This window comes from Rhinolophus sinicus, chromosome 17 (genome assembly GCF_057876585.1).
Source record: "Rhinolophus sinicus isolate RSI-liver-muscle chromosome 17, RSI-T2T, whole genome shotgun sequence".
Lineage (NCBI taxonomy): Eukaryota > Metazoa > Chordata > Mammalia > Chiroptera > Rhinolophidae > Rhinolophus > Rhinolophus sinicus.
Window position 1 is genome coordinate 181,841,725 of NC_142517.1, and position 18,201 is coordinate 181,859,925.

Below are 18,201 nucleotides of genomic sequence, written 5' to 3' on the forward strand. Positions count from 1 at the left end.
ACTAGTAAAAAGAAAGTGATTATATATTTTAATATAAGAAAGCACTTTATATAAGGTCATAGCGACAAAAATAGGCTTCTACCATCCTGGTGGCACAGAAGATGTGACGCTCTGCCGCACTTTGCGTCTACAACTACATCTGTCTCACGCCCATGCTGAAGACTCATGTCCTGGCCCTGCAGGACCTCACATGTGCAGCTGCCCTTGCCCAGAACACGGGCAAGAACATTTATGTTCTTAGTTTAGACAGTAGATGTTTGAATTAACAAACCAATAGAGAAATATAAGAAAAAGATAATAAATAATAAAATCAGATTGGTAAATGTTGTCTGTCTCTGATTCGGGCAGAAGTCATGACCTTGTCACGAGTGTGCATAGGGCATCATTTTATCAAACAAATGTACTTTATCTTTTTAAAAGACACATTGATTAAAATGAAAATGTATGAAAAGCAAGCCCTTTGAAATACAGTTCTGTTCCCATAATTATGTTATTTTATATCACCAAATGATAGACTTATAGTGGCAATGGATCAGATATACAAAGAAATTAATAGTTTCACTTTGGAGAACTGGCATTTTCAAATGCTATTTATTATGAATTTGTGTTTTTCATCTGGAGTCTTAAATATGAAAACCTGTTGATGAGTGTGTGTGTGTATGTTTTTTTACAATTCTACCTTCTTTTATGAATGCTGATGCGATTGTATTCTACACACACACACACACACAATAGTTGCCAGATTTGTTCTTGATTCAATCATCAAGCACAAATCTAGGAACACAAAGTGTAAGGTGACAAATCAAGTTGCTCTTTATTGACTTTGATAATAAATGAATAATAGACATTATGAACTATTTCTGGAAAACACTCAATGGAGTAAGGATATGCTACGTTTCAGTGAAGCAACCGAATACAAGACTGAGATTGGCCTTACGTATCCACCTGAAATAAAGAGTTCTGATTTTGTTTGCTTTGAGGAAAAAAAAAATGTTGAGATTCTCTTTTCTACCCAAAGATTAACAATTCATTTATGGTACTATCTATAAAAGTTAATTTTTTTTTTGTTTATGATAGCTGGCAAATGATTATATCACCCATAATTGTCTCATTCCATTCGAAAAAGCCTAACATTTAGGAAATCCATGGCTGGCTTCACAGAGCACAGTACACCACATTTTCCATTTAACAATGCTGCTGGTGAAACCCAGCTGTCCGACCCTGCTGCTAGTGACTACAGTATATACAGCAAAAACAATCTGCCTGCTGACCCCCGGCTTAAGTTCAAACTATGTCATTCTGTCAATACCATCTACCTTGATTAGGTTGGGCTTTATACACAACAGGTTATGATCCCAGAGGGATGAAAAGCTTTCCCAAATTAAAAGCAGAATTTTAAAAGGAAATACTCATACATTCCTATGCAGTTTCCATTTGATATCCTCAAGGCTGGCCCATGAACTCAAACTCATGTTGATTGAAAGTGAATGTTTCTTTCTGGGTGTAGCCATCTTACAAATTTAATGGCAGGAGGAAAATAATAAAATGTGTTCCATGCTTCAATTAGACCTTTTATAACTTGGCACTTGAAAGATGACAATGCCAAAGGAAAATCATTAATCCATAAAAATAGACAAAAACGACTGTGTAGGAGAAGACAGACCTCCAGGAGTCGGGGGTCTTGGCAGAGCATTCCCTCACACCAGCATGGTCTGTCTTTTGTCTAGCCTCATCGTGAGTCTTTTCTCATGCTTCACGCTATTTGGATAAAATGTATACTGTATTTGGTTCTAAAATCCAAAGCAATACAACCATGCTTTCGATTTTATCCTTAGCCAAAGGAGCTGTATATACAACCAGGCAATAAAACGTTGGCTAGCCATGAAATGCCTATTCATCCACATGAATGATAGATGAAAGAACACACACAGAGAACTGCAAGATACAGACTAAAAGACGCATCCTTCCACTCTGTATTTTGCAACAGATTTGCTCAAAAGGACCAGAGCTTTTCAAAACAGCAGTCCAGATAACGCTGGACATGCAAATACTGCCTGAGTGCTTTGAGTCACAAGAGAAAAGTGCAGTGATGTTTGGAACATGTGCAGACCTCTGTGAACCTCCGAACTCATTTTCAAATGATGTAAACAGACTCTGTCAATAATAGAATGTATAAATTTGCTAAGAGTCAAGGGAGCAAGAAATTTCACCTCTCTTGGTCTCCTGCCATACTTAATCTGTCAGCACCAAACCTCAAACAATCCCACTGTGTTTCTCCCCTGCTCCCACTCTGCCGTTCCAGCCTTGCTAAAGGCTGTTACCAAACTACAGTTGTTGGTTCCATCACTACTAGTTCATGCTGTTTAAGTTCAGCTGAGGCCCCAAACTACCTCACAAATCCTTCTATCTCAAACTGATTCCTTATCACATTCAAACTGTCAATCCACTTCTGGACTCCCTTTCAACACCAAATTTTGGAAACAGTAATTTGCAGCCCCTGCTTCTATAGCCTCAATAGTTAATCACTCCCTAACGCCTAAATTCTGGCTCCTGCCTTCACCACTTTAATGAAATTATACTTTAACGTTTGCAAAAATCTCTCCCAACCAATCACCAAATTTCTTGGCATGGTTTCGAGCTTCTCCCTCCCACACTTCTTAGCTTTCCACACATGGACAAGCCTCCTGGAAACTCTTAATTCATGTCCTCTTTGCTCTCACTACTATCACCCTATTCTTCCATCTCCACCTAACCCATCTCTCCTGGCATTTTTCCTGTCTCTTCCTGGTGGGAGTAGTGGTGATGGTTTCTCCCCATCATTCCCTTGACTCTTTAAATCCCAGGCCTTGTAAATCAATTTCTCATCTCTCTTTAACGTTCAAAGTTCTTAGCATGGCCCAAAGATCTTTTCTGATCTGTTCCCTCCACCTATAAGTTTTATGATCTAGCTTTGCTATCACCTACCAACTATTCCCACATTTTTCTGACTCAACACTTTTCTCATGAATTCCTTTAGCTTAAAATATTTCTTCTCCATCTTTGCCTATTAAATTTTTATTTATCCTTCAAGGTTTAACTCCCCAGTAACCAAATACTCGTCAGTTGTTGACATATGTGTGGCCTACGATCTCTTTCATCTTTGCACCAACACAGAACTTAGATTCCTGCCTTGCATTTAGTAGGGTGGCTAAGCTTAAACCCACTGTCCTCTTAAAGACGTACCATATTCATTCTATTGTAAGCATTCCCTACTCCCAACTCCTGACAACACCCACTGCAACCATTGCTGACACTCTCCTATACTACTCACTTTACTTCACATTTTACTCCAGTTATCTGGGCACATTTTTTCACGGCTAGGTTGTTAGCTCCTTGAGATTAGCACTTTTGCTTCTTTGTTGTTCAAATAAGGGCTTAATTAGTGGTTCTCAAAGTAAGGCCCCTGGACGAGTAGGAACAGCATCAGCTGAGACCTTGTTAGAAATACAGATTTCTGGGTCCCAGCCCAGACCTATCACATAAGAAAGTAGGAGGAGGCCCCGCAATCTGTGTTTTAACTGCCTTCCAGCTGATGCTGATGCACAATTAAGTCTAAGAACCACTGATGGGAAAGAATATCTTACTTCTAAGAACCCCTCAATAAAGTAAGACATACATAGATAAACTGTTTATCTTTTTTATCATTTAATATTATATTGGCATATAATTCCCCTAAAACATTAAAAAATATGAGTGAATTATCCAGCACCACTGTGGGGACAGAGCCAGGAATGCAGTTTCCAGGCTCTTGCCCTCACATGGAAAGTTGTTCACTTGGGTAGTAAATGGCCAATTGTGATTGGATGGCCATCAACTGTGGCTAGTTGGCCATAAGCTGTTAACCAGTGAGCCACTGGCCACTAATATAACTGCCATGGCTACGCTAGCAGCAAACGGGGGCTAGCAAGAAGATGGTGGCAGAGCTAGCAAGCGCGGATTGCAGTTAGCACAGCGGACTGCAGTTAGCAAGGGGTTGGTTGGTTGGCAGAGAAGAGGACAGCGGGTTTCGGATAGTGTGGCTCCTGCTTCCTGTGTCTCCAACCCAGCTGCCAGTGAGAATATAGTGGTAGGACTCCCCTATCTATTGCTCCGTGGGTGTTCCTTTTTAGCCTCACCATGTCCTGCATTCTTACACGGGGAGCGGGACCAGAGACCCTGCATGACAACCACTTTATCAATCTTACATCTAACTCATATATTTTAAAGGGTCTATAAAAATTATTACAGAAATTATGACATATAATGATACTTTTTATAAAGTTCAAAAACAAGGTAATAATAGATTGGGCATGCATAAATAATTTTTGAACTAGTTTTTGAAAAACAAGGGAACGCTAACCACAAAATTCAAGATCAGGATTAAAACATCGGGAAAAGCAGATGACAAGATGAGGCAGGAGATGAGCACACAGACCCAGGGCATTGGTAACATTTTGGGTCCTGATTTGGTGGGTTTACAGTTGGTGGGTTCATTACATTACTGAAACTAATTAATTAATTATACCTATGCATGGATCAATGGTGATAGTATTTCATGAACTAAGGATTATTAATTTAATTTTATGTGCCCTGAGAGCCATACAAATTTTTTAAAGAGATGAGAAAGAAAATGTGTCACAATTATGTCCCTGGTATCATTCTTAAGCACCAATTATGTTCAATGCTAATTGTACCTGTGTGCGGTTGAATGCCACTCTTGCAAAGACAGCTTGGGACACACTGGCCCTCTTGAGCTCATCTCTGACTTGCTGGTAGATATCTGGAGAGACTTCCACAGAAGAGTTGGTTGGCTCCGGCTTAACTGCTCTGGGAATGGGCGGATGGTTCAGGAACTGCTGGTTGATGGCTTGAGGATGCTGGTGAGCCAGGAGCCTGCTAACAGCAATCTGTTGGTTTATCAGATGGGCCATGGCTATTTGTTGCCTGACAAGTTGTGGACTGAGCTGGGGAGAAAGAAGACCAGGACTCATGATGGGTTGTAATGCGGGCACTTGGTTTCGGATTGGAGTACTGTGGTGGATTTGGCTATGAGGAGACTGTTCGTTGGTTTTCCCCAAGGATGCCAGCTGGTTCATATTTGGTAAATGCATTGGACGCTGGCCCAGAACACAATAGTCTGAAAGGTTTTCTCGTTCCACTCTTTCCACTGTTAAAAGATAAAAGTGATAATTATCATTATTTTCATTGGTATAATTTATTGCTACTATCTGTAGTATTATACTATATTGCATTTTTGGTAAATTAATGGCATAGACATTTTTTCATACAAAGCTGGAAGCACCAAAGTAAAAGGAAATTATCCTTTCCTGCAAAATGTTAGAATAATAGATTTTTTTGTCGGTGATATAAAAATTATACTTGCCACTTCAATTTTCTTAAATTCTTAAAAGTAGGCATTCTATTTAATATCCAGGACAGAAACCACGAGCCATTACAAACTCTAAATCCTCTCATCTTTCCAAGCTCTACCATCTCCCTCATCATCCTCTGTTATAAAAATACCAGGTGTTTTCATCTTCTGTAGTTCATGGTAATGGTGGTGTTCATGGTTATCAGGAAATGATAAGGATAACATCTCCTGCCAAAGTAACTACTACCTCCTAATACAAATCCACATAAATACTAGCAATACAACCATGGAAACAGTCACAGAAAATGTTTACCATATATTATATCCTTTTATATACTCACTTGCCATCTTTGTTATAGGAATATTTCTTTAAGAAATGGATATTTTAATGATTGTGATATGCACTAGGATAATAAAAACAAAATTAAAAACATCGCATTGACTTGCCATTAAATAAGGGACGTTCCCTCTCCAGGTTACCTACTTTACTGCATCCTATTGCAGTTTAGTAAAAATTTAAGGAATAACCTTGAAAGGGGGAAGAAAAAGATAGTATTGTACATGTTCAAACATAAGGCAGATTTTTTTCTTCCCCCAAGAAAATTTCTCAAGAAAGAGTGAGTCACGAATAGTCAAATCCTTATCTAAATCTCTGTATTTTATTATGTAAAACAAAGTTTTGTTTGGAGAAAATACATTAGGCTAAAACAACCTCCACCACTACTAGTTTTAAGTGCTTATAGATGTAATCTAACAAAATCTTTTTTTTAAAGCAAAAATTCCAAACAGATTTAGTATCATTTCTTAGAATTGAAAATGTTGGCTATGATTGTGTAAAAGCCGGTTAAGATAACTTTAAAGAACATTATTTTTGGTGGTTACATGCTGGAGATCAGAAGTATTCCCCTATAGGATAAATTTTAAAAATAATCATTCTCCCTATTATGTACCATTATTACAGTTCTTGTAGTATGGCATACGATTTACAGTGACAGAATCATATTCGTATCAAAAAAGTACTGAGTCTAAAAAAAAATTTAGGCAGAAGTGATATAAGCTGGAAAATTGGATGAGATGAGATGACTCAAAATGGGATTTAATAATGAGAAAGACAATAATGCCAGATCACATGTGAAGAATTTGAATAATTAATTATGAACTGCAAGGATAGGGAAAACTAATATTTCTAAATTAATATTTTATATAATATGTGATTTTAAAATACATATGTGAAGGTAAATTAAAACATTAGAACTTTAAGTAGATGTTTAACCATTGTACCTACATGTCTAAAGGTTTGATATATTAAAAACTTCTCATTGGGAAAATAAACACCCATATATTGAGATCACCTTGTATTCAGACATATGCAGTATTTCTTCCTGCTAAAAAAAAAAACAAAAAAAAAAAACTGAATGCCTAACTTTCCTGTGAACCCCTAAATAAGTCAAAAGTTTACCTCAAACTTCTTTAAGTATTCAATTTCTAACTTAATCCTTTCAATGTAATTCATTTACTTTGTATTCACCTTTCCTGCATAAGGTTCAAGGTGAACAAATTATTTTAATCTTATCCTCTAAAGGCAAACATTTTTCATTCATTGTATTAATTCAACTTTAAAGAGTCCAGTCTTAAACCAAACCAAGCAAATGGTTAACAGCCTTCAAATAAGGTAAATCTAACAGTTTCCCATGAACAAAAGTTACTATTACAATTTCCTTATTGAAAGAAGTGCAGAGACCATAGACCGCTTTCAGAGTTAAGTCATATTTTATATGCAGAAATATTTGGCCTTGGATAGACATTTTATTCACTTTTGTTTATTTGTTTTTTAATTCAGCCAAAGTAAAGACAAACTCAAATATTAAATGATGTTTTCAGGTACTTAGCAAAAGTTTTATCCGTTTCTTTTTCTACTTAAAAAACATAGGTCCATCCTAGCACAGCATACATTCTTTGACCAAAAGCTACTTTTCCAAAATTTTAGCATTTTCATTTTTCAATGATTTTAATTATATTTGAGTGAATTATTTTCTTAAGCTATTATCTAAATCACATCTTCCATAAATAAAACACTCCACTCACAGATCTAGTCATAATCATGCACACAATTAAGCGCAAATGTCAGAGCGTCATGAAACCTCCATGAACTGGTGCAGTAAGAATCAGAATGTCAATCCATATCCCTTTAAGATTATACATAATAATTCTGCCTTTTCTTATGAGTTCCCAGGTCCTTATAAATTCATATAGTTAAGAGCAGTGACCGTGGGAGTATCCTTAGAGACATGTGGCAACACCATGAAGTACTAACTACTCAGTCCACCATAATGAAGAAATTGCAAATGCAAAAGCCTCCACATACAGGTAGACAACACCCAGAGAAGCCAGCTACAGCGGTACCCAGTGGAGCAAGAGAAAGCCTGCCCCATCCAAAGGGAGCAGCCCCTAACTTGCAGCCAGTTTTAGTCTTCCTCATATTGTCATTGCTTCAGACTTTTTTTCAAGAAAATGAAAAATCTGGATTTTTACGTGACTGCTCCTAATGTTTAAGTGTTGGCAACTAATGCCATTTTCAAATTGCAATAAAAGCCAAACAAAACATTTCCGAAAACCAGATCCTGCCCACGGACAGCCAGTCTTAAATTTTTGCCTAGGAGACTAACGATACCCCCTATGTTGTTAAACAGAAGACAAAATCAATGACACTTGTTAAAGATGGTAGGGCAGACATTATCCAGGACCACTAGGAGATATAGGGGACACCGCAATGGGATTTTACAGTGCGGAGAGAGTGTGGGCCCAACTCCAACTACAGCTTGGGCAAGTGGGAATTTACAGCCAAGGAGCAGGGTTGAGGGTCAGTGAACGGACAATTACTAAGAGGAAACATCAGAAGTGAGGGGGTTCTGGCTAAACCGACCGAACAGGATTCTTTGCTGAAGACAGGCCAGGGTGATCAGACATCACCTGGGGGATAGTGAAGGCCGAGGAACCTGATGAGATATCGAGGGTGATCAGATATCAAGGGTATAGAGGGCTCTGGTGAAACTGACTTCGCAGGGTTCTTGCTAAAACTGGATTTTACAAGGAAGTACACAGATGGGCGTAGGAGAAGGTTCAGGAGCCCGTCTAACGTTTGGTCAAGCCAAGAACCTTCGTCGGTTTTTCAGTCCCTGACAGCTCTAGTAAAAGCCAAGTTCTTTACTCCTAAGAGTGAGGGGAGGGAAGTCATCACCATCCCAATGTTACAAACGCCTCAACATCAAATGCTCATCCACAGGCTTTTCCACTGACCAAGGCAACACATGATTTCAGTAATGCTTTGCACAGAGTTTTGCCAAATTTAAAAACTTTAGTTTTTCTGCTGCCACTTGTATAAAAGAAATATCTGAATAATATTTTAGCCTCTTAAGTCAGAGCAGATGAAACACAAATGCTTTAAAAAAAAAAAAAAAGTCAGAGGAATATCGCAATGCACCAGACTCCATCAGAAAATTGAGTTGGGGCATTCATTATTTCTATTTCCTCCTCCCTCCCTCTTTCTCTTTCTCTTTCTCTTTCTCTCTTTCTCTCTTTCTCTCTTTCTCTCTTTCTCTCTCTCTCTCTCTCTCTCTCTCTCTCTCTCTCTCTCTCTCTCTCTTCCTTCACTTCCCATCCTTTTCCTTCCCTTCCTTCTTTTCTTCCTTCTTTTCTTTCTCCCTTCCTCCTTCTACCCCTCTCTTCCTCCTGTTTTTTGTTTGTTTGTTTGTTTGTTTCAATTATTTGAAAGTAACCACAGTGGATGAAACGCAGACTTAACAGCAGTGCCTGATTTTGTGCTTTGCTTTTTCACTCTGATAGAAAACATGATGTTAAGTCTGTCTTAAACTAAAGCAACACCAAAGACAACACCTGGGCTGTGAGGGGCCATCTTACCTCTGCTATATGGAGCCATGGTTCAGAAATCTTGGGGGACAAAAAGTGCAGGATCAAAGGCAGTGCTGCCTCTGATGATGACAGTAATGTTCACGTTCACCACAGAAAATGTCCTCAATAAATCTAAAATGCGCCCTCACTAAAGTAACATTTAAAACACAACTGCTTCCAGGGCTTTAAATCGGAGGTGAAATTTAACTCATTGTGAATTGGATTCTACTATTGTCGAAGTCCTGAAGGTGATCTCTGGAGTGGAAAGTGCCTGGGAAGGAATGCTGTCCCAGCTTCAAGTGCAAATCCCCAAACAGGATGTGGCTTGAGGAGCTGTCTAAACTAGTGGGGCTGACACACTGCTAAGTAGCTGAGAGGCTTTCTGTAGCTATTCTAACCTCTGGGGAAAGATTCCAGTCCAGGGGCTTTGCAGATATGCAGTACAGATCTGGAATCTGCTCAGGTTTCTGAGACACTCAGTTCCAAGAGGATCTTGCTGATTCCTCTGAGCTTTCTGGGACTGAGTGAAAAGCGTAAGGAACGAGAAGCCCTCATACAACCACCCTCTGAGCTTCTGGGATTCCATTTAACTCCCAAGTAGCAGAGCCTTTCTAGGCCTGTGTTAGAATTCCAGGGGCTCCAGAAGGCTTCCCAAGTTCACAGCTGATGTTCTAACCAAAAGCACCCTCTGACCATTAGCTATTCAATGCTTATGATCTCTGGCTATGGAAGGCTGGTCATACCCAGGAAGGTTACACTCCACCCAAGGGATTTATCTGCATTACAGTGAAAAGATATTTGGTTCAAAAACTTCATTTTATTTCAAGAAATTTTACAGTACACCCAGGAAGCCAAGTATTTAATTATTGCAAATCCCTAATATATATATATATATATATATATATATATATATATATATATATATATTATATAATATATATAATATATAATATATAAATAATAATATATATAATTATATAATTATATATATATATATATATTAGGTGGTTGCAAGAACATTTTCAATTATATACACACACACACACACACACACAAATCTTGTCTTGTATTCACATCTGACACTTTTTGGGGATAACTTCATTATAGTTTTGGGTAAATATCTTTTCACATGTTGGGAAAGATGTATGACCTAATGATTATTAGCAGAGACTTCTAAGCCAGATTGCCAGGGTTTAAATCGTAGCTCTACCCCTTGGTAGATGTGCGACCTTGGGCAGGTTACTTAATTTCCCTGTGTTTTAGTTTCATCATATATTTTTTGTGGGTTACTAGCTGTGCCTACCATGAAGGGTTATTGTGTGAATTAAATGAGTTAATATTTGTCGACACTTAGAACAGGTCCTGACTATTATGTTCATCTTGTCTTTGTGTGTGGTGCGGGGGGCGGGGGTTGTAAATAGAGATGAACAGATGTACATTGTACACTTCAGGTCTCTCCTGAATGTTCATTGTACTCCTTCAGAAATAACTTAAAATATGGTCCTTGAACCATCAATATCCATATCACCTGAAAGACTGTTAGAAATAGAAATTCAGGGGCCCCGAATTAGATTCTCTTAGAGTTCTTCTGTGCACTAAGATTCCAACAATTCTCATGTACACTTAAGTTTGACAAGCAACATCTATATTACCTTTGCTTTTATTTACTGTCTTTTAAGAGCATACCAGATACTTATTATTATCCCAGAATTGTAAGAGTAGAATTTACATGATCAGTGTCTATGTGAAATATGTTTGGTAAAGTGCTATTGTAAGTTTCAGAAAAATATCTGTGTAATTATGATAACAGTTCAGGCTTCCCACTTCAAAATTTCACGACTAGGACATTCTGACCGAAGTCTACTATTTCTGAGAGGTCATCTAAAGATTTGCAATCTTTTCTTTTGTTTCAAGTAACTATGCCATGTTACATCATATCAAGTTTGAAAAACAGACCCCTACAGTTTAAAAGAATTCATTATCAATACAGAATCACATGCTTCTTGGTATATGCAGAAATATGTTGCTATTCAGTTTCTCCAAATGAGGCTTGATAGTTCACAATCTGACTATGAATTAGGAGGCAGAAGAATAGATGGAAAATAAAATGACATGATCTCACAACTCTTGAAATTAAATTTATAGTAATACTATACAAACACAGCTTTAAGTTTCAAAATTTATTTAAAAATGGGGAAAAAAACTTAAGAAATAAAATAAGCTTTAAATATACACACATACCTCATTTTACTATGCTTTGATTTGTTGCACTTTGCAGATATTGCATTGTTTTACAAATTGAAGTTTTGTGGCAACCCTGTGACACGCGATCTATTAGCGCCATTTTTCCAACAGCATTTGCTCACTTTGTGTCTCTGTGTCACATTTTGGTAGTGTTTCAAACTTTTTCATTATTATGGTATTTGCTATGGTGATCTGTGATCAGTCAGGAGCCATCAACATCGAGGTGAGACCCTCCACCAACAAAAAGATAACGACGTGCTGAAGGCTAAGGTGATGGTTAGCAATTTTTAGCAATCAAGTATTTTTTAAAGGTCTGTACATTGTTTTTTGAGACATAATGCTATTGCACACTTAACAGACTACAGCATAGTGTAAATATAACTTTTAAATTCACTGAGAAACCAAAGTATTCATGTGACTTGCTTGATTATGATATTCACTGTATTGCATTGATCTGCAACCAAACCTACAATATCTCCGAGGAATCCCTATATACATGTTACATTTACATCAACCAAAAGAAGGAAGAAAAGTGTCCTATAGTATTTTTAAAAAGCAAATGTTTCATGGCTTGTTTTTATTTTCCATGGAATGAGTAGGCATCAAAATGTTCTAACTTAAAAAACAAACAAACAAAACCAAATTTTTTCCTTTTCAGTTTAGTGCTTCTCTTAGATTTTATTATTTTTATTACATCTATTTGCTACATATGCTATGTAAAGTAAACCCAGTAAAATTTCCATACTCAAAATACACTCCAGTTACTAAGTGCCCCAAAGTGTACATTCTGAGGATTTATGAGCAAAAGGAAAAGCATCTGATTGCACAGATGTCTGCCAATCAGAACAAGATGGCATATGATAGGTGGAAAGAAGAGCAAACTGGGATTTTTAAGGCCTGAGTTGTAACTAGCTGGGTGATTTAGGGGTTACCTGTAACTGGTTTTAAGGAAACCTTTCAGGGTACTTACCTAATAGCATCTTAAAGAGTACTGCTAAGATTTCTGAAACAATTCCCTTTTTCAGAATACTTCCTTCAGCTTTTTGACTCTTCGGCAAAAAATTGAGACTTTCCTAAGACATCTTTGTGAAACTCCAAACAGCAACAGAATATTAGCAGTTTATATAGTGGCAATAGTGGGAGTTGTAGTTTGCTCTTGCAAGTTTATCTATCAGTACTGCTTAAAAAACTGACAATGTTTCCAGAACTATGAACCTAGTGTTTTAATGCAAATCTTTACACAAGCGCTTTTGTGAAATAGCCTCTGGGGTTTGTCCATAGTTATAATAACTGGAAAGCAATGAATTGGGTAAAAGGCTTTGCACTGAGAAATTTCTGGAATATCTGGCCTATGGATTTTTCCTTACACTATTAAGACGCTTATGTAAATGTAAATAGGTTAGCATGAATGAACGCTATAACACTCTAGTATTTCCCCAGAATATCTCCTAAAACCTTAGATAGAAGAATATAAATGAAATTTTAAAAAAACAATGGTGAATTTTTCTATGACTCCTTTAGCCTCAGAAAAGGCTCTGGAAGTGATTCTATAAAGGTAAGACATAGATTGGCCCTTGTCACTCTTGGTAGAAAGTTGCCAATGAAATAGATAATTTTGAATGGGTACCCAAACCTTTGAGCATAGAGAAAAAACACATAAACACATCGTTGCTTTGGATTGCCAGACCTGCATCCCAAGTTCCTTGCTCCCCCACCCCCAGCCCCAAAACCCTGGAGCCCAACTTCAACATAGTGATGCTGTCTAATACCAGAGAAGTCAGATAAAATGTTCAAGGTAAATAGCTGTCTAAATGTAGATAAATATTTAGGAATATTCAAAATGATTAGGGCTGCTGGCTCTAACCTCATAAGCATAATAAACCACATGGCCTGTGAAAACTAGTTTGTTTGTTTTTTCTCTTTCTCTGCATAACTCAAAGTCAAGTTCTTAGGGCCTGAATGTTTCACAAGTACTCTTCAATGGACTTCCTTTAAAGAAAACTGTTTTTATTATAAAGTGCTGAAATTTTCATATCTGTATTGCTAATGTACCTCTTTTAAAACATGTTGCCATTGCAGGTGACATCAGTCCCTACCATATAGGTATACAGTAGCTGAGGCACTGAGCTAAACCCTTTATACCTTATTGTCAATTAATTCTTACAACAGTGGAATCACATAGGTATTATTATGCCTACCTTCATGGAAGGAGCTCAGAAAAGGCAATGTCACAAAGCTATCAAAGGAAGAATCAGAATTCAAACCTATTTCTTCAGGACCTTAAAGCCTTTATGTCACTCATTATGCTAAACTGCTTGACTCGGGTTATGTGGTTATTATTAATTTTAGGGCTTGAGTCAGAACGAATCAACTTTCCTACAGATAAGTCCTGCTTTCTATTTGTATACGTGTGTGCATGCATGCGGCATGTACATGCATAAGTGGCATGATGTATGGATGAATTATCTGTACGGTGAGGGCTCACCTCACGTCTCCATCCTATGTCCTATAAACCTTCCCAATGTGACAGACTGAAAAATCTCATCAGTTCTAAAAAGGGATGAAATCACTGATTCCTCAACAACGGCATTAGCTACTCAATAAAGTCAGGTTATTCACATTTGTTCGTTTATTTTTTTTTAATTCATACAAAAAATATTCATTAATCAACTATTATGTGCTAGGAATGATATCAGCCCCTACAGACACAGTACTGAATAATTACCAGCTTTAAAACAATCCCACCTACAGATTTGCTTCAAACAATTTAACTGTTTGGTACACACAGATGCGCCTGTAACATCTGCCTATGATTTCAAATGCATTTCTATTTGATGATAAAACAGCTCGTTTTAATCTCCATTTTGCCATTTATTATCAGTTCATTCCAGTCATCTAATACAAATTCACACTCATATTTCTTGTCATGAGACCCCACATTTGTTTATTTTTCTTATGGTTAAAAAAAAAATTTTTTGTCCCAAAATGAGTGTCATCAACATGGATTCTCACCTGACTGATAGGAATCACACAATGAAGAACTTTAGCAAGGATTCTTTTTAAACTCTGGAAACATGAAGTGCTTCTCTTGAACAAGTAGCCAACAAGAAGTAAAATGGGGAATGCACACTCACTTAACATGGTAGTAACCTGAGAATCTTAGGCAATCCCAACAAATTCGTGTTTGATTGAACTATATGAAATTGGTGCTATGTAATAGTTGTGACCTGTAAGAACGGCAATTTCATATGGTTCTCCCTGGTATTTATTTTGACTCCTCTCTCTGAACTGGATTATAAATTAACACAAAACAACCCTAATGTTCACCCAAAATCCTTCACTGAGTAAAATCCTCTTTAAAATGTAAACATAACACTGATTTCCCTGACAAGCCAGAGCAGTATCCCTCTGCCAATCCTGAATATGCCCAGTCACGGAAAATACTTGTGATTTAGTCTCTCCTAGTCAATAACTGTAGGTATGAAGTCAGTTTGTTATATAAAAACCATTTTCTGTTAACATAGACAGACATGATTTCAAAAGCGAAAGCTAATATTCCATATATAACAGACATAAATCCCACATCACCGGGGGTGAGGGGGGACAATCACCAGAAGAGTTCACTAAATATAATTAAAGAAAATATTAGGCACCTGAAAAGGCTGGAGGGCAAAAGAAAAAGGAAAAAAAAAAAAAAAAGCTAAGTCTTTTAGGACTACAAAACCTAAAGATTTTTTTCCTCTAAATTTGTTAAAGAGAATCTGTCTCTAGGTTAAGAACTTGCTGGCAAAGTCTCTGCCTAGAGCAAGATATTCAGAGCCAACTTGTTAACTCCTAATAAAACAAGGTTTGAAAGAAAAATGCTTCCAGCCCTTATAAGCGAAGTATACCAGCCAGTATTGTGCTAATACCGAATGACTGATTTTCTTAGGTGTATTTTCTGCTTATTATCAACTTCCTTCTTCCATCATAGTTAGATCCACAGAAACATGTCTGTCTACCATAAAGCAACTTGAATATAGACACCTCTGGGTTTTGGGCAAGAAAAGCTCATAGGACCCATTTTGTTCCATGGAAAAGATGAGCATTCTCCACCTTTACCCTGAACTTCATCTGAGCACCATTGTCCCTTTTGGTTTCAAACAATGCTTTATCATAGTTTGATATCACTGATCATTTCAAGTATTCCTATAACTTTCTACATAGGTTAAAGCTATTTATATCTAATAATATCTTTATATTCTTTAGTTGAATCTGAATCTATAATTTCAGAGGTGAATTCACACATAATAGAAAAAAATCACATTTCAGAAACTCAGCATTACTGTTCAGGAGCATTCTGCCTCTGCCAGTTGGCATTCTACATGTATTAATTCTTTATTTCAACCTACTGAAGAAAAACTAATCAAGGAAACAATCACCCCATGATTCACTCTTTTCATTGGCCATTCTTTCAGATTTTATAGAACTTAAATGTTTTAGGCCGTTTTTGTAAAGGAAAATACTCAATAAACTAGCTGGAAAAACCTCAAAGGGATGTTTTTCTTAGGCTACATAAATGGTCCCTAATTTTTACTTAATAAAGGTGTTACTGTCTCTGTCAGTGGAACTGACTATTGATAAACCTTTTAGCTCAGTAACTAATTAGTAGGAAAAGAATGGTTCTAACAGACTACCAATTTGTTAAGGACATTTGTAATATGATTTTAAAAACCAAATATTTTCTTTTTTCTCTCAATTGAGACATCAGATAGAAAATAAGATCAGTATAATATGTGGAAAAATAAAATGGTCCTAAGTGCATACGCTCAAATAAGTTCATCTATATAATACAATTCTATTGATATTTACTACCACACTCAAAGTCTTATGCTCACAGCTCTGAGAAAGACACTCAAGGGACGAGTTTCCCAGATGGTCTTTTGAGGAACTTTTGGTCCAGTAGGGGGTTATTCAAGATGAAGAATTACTGTGGGACATGGAACTAGAAAGGTGACACCTTGAAAGAACCAATGTTAGAATCCACAGCCTGACTGGTACTCCAGATGATTCTAGATTCTCCATTGTTATGTCCATTCCCTTGGGAGTTCAGGACTCCAAGGTCAGATAATCTCAATTCTTGCAAAACTTAAAATGAAGGCTTATCATCAGTCAGGCCAATAGCTAGTTAAACAACTGTCTACCAGAGGCAACTGTCACATTAGTCCTAGCATCTTACACGGCACTTGTATTTAAGAGCTTCGAGCACCTTGCAAACTTAAATGCTTTTTAGCTTTTCACTTTGGAAATCATCCTTAAGGAAAATTTTTTAAAAATAATTTTTATGTAATTGATCAAGAAACCAAGAGAATTCTCTGATTTTAACCCACTGGTTCCCCCCCATATAAGAGGATGTCACCACAATCATACCAGATTTTAAATAAACTGAACATTTCCTGGTCAACATACAGAAATTCTCATTTCATAACTCTGTAGATTCTTCATTAGTCACCACCAGATCTATCTTTGTTTTTGAGTTTTAAATTTTGTTTCTGGGCAGGACAGATGGAAATCTGAAACTATAGGAAATCTAAAGCACATTGTAAGGAAATGCTAAGAATTAAAGGGACCTGTACGACTTACTCTAAAATCCTTAACTATGTCACTTCAGTTCGACCGTCTACTTCTCTCTCATTGTTTCCCAAACACTGTTGGTCCAGAACCTATTTCAAGTGTTCTCCTCACCAAGCCCCCATCCCAACCATTCTCTCCTTCACCACTAGATAATCACGTCATCCTAAACCCCTACCATATGCCATGAGCTGCCTCTTTCCTTACCATTCACTCCATCTTCAAAACTTGCTTTCTGATCTATCTCCTTTCCCTTCCTCCAGATTCTAAAGAAGACTTAGCTATTTTTCTTTGAAAGGCTAAGCATCATCTGTGCCTCAGATCCCATCCCTTCCTAGTTTGTGAACTCTTGCATATCACCCCTCTTCCTCTTCGGCGCCTTTGGCCCCCACTGGCCCCAGACTCCCTCTCTTGAGTTATTGGGGTGGGGAAGGGGGAGAGTGTGTTACACTTAACCCTAATGCCACAGTTAGCTGTTTTTATATCCTTTCCTCACTAGGCCAGTAACTGCTGTCCTCACTTCCTTGCCACCTTCCTTTCTTAGACACATAGATGGTCCCTTTGTTCTCACACTATAGGGAAATAACTCCCTCCAATGTCATTAGGGTCCCCTTTTTGCCCAAGCTAAGGCCTCCAATGTTATCCTCTTCCTCCTGGTATCCTTAATAACATTTCTTCACTGGTAACCCACACTCTCTTTGCTTCCGTGAAACCTCACCTTCTCCTTAATCATATCCTTTTAAACCATGGCCCTCTTTTTCTCAAAGCTTCTAATCCCCTCTTGTTCTCGCTGTCTCCTTTAGGAATGTTCCTTTGGTATCATTTAACTATCACATCCAAAAATAAAAAATAAAAAATGGATCCAAAAATCTATTTTCTAGTTCTGTCTTTTTGTTAGCTGGCTCCACGTACAGCCCAAAGGATAGTTCTACCTAGCTCACCATTTCTCACTGAAGCACCTTCCTCTCAATTTATATTGTTGTATTTCTGTCAAAAGCACCACTTAAGCTCAACACCTTCAATTTTATTTTGATTTCTCTTTGTCTTTC

The 18,201-nt window shown here is 37.3% G+C and overlaps 1 protein-coding gene across 2 annotated transcripts in view; it reads right to left on the minus strand.

Moving 5' to 3' along the window:
* SATB2 (SATB homeobox 2) overlaps positions 1-18,201 on the minus strand; it is a 179,315-nt gene that overhangs the window by 66,367 nt on the left and 94,747 nt on the right. For both annotated transcript variants that reach the window (XM_074339724.2, XM_019746481.3), the window contains one exon: positions 4,713-5,185. In XM_074339724.2, the coding sequence (XP_074195825.1) occupies positions 4,713-5,185 (473 nt within the window). The remainder of the gene's footprint in view (positions 1-4,712; positions 5,186-18,201) is intronic.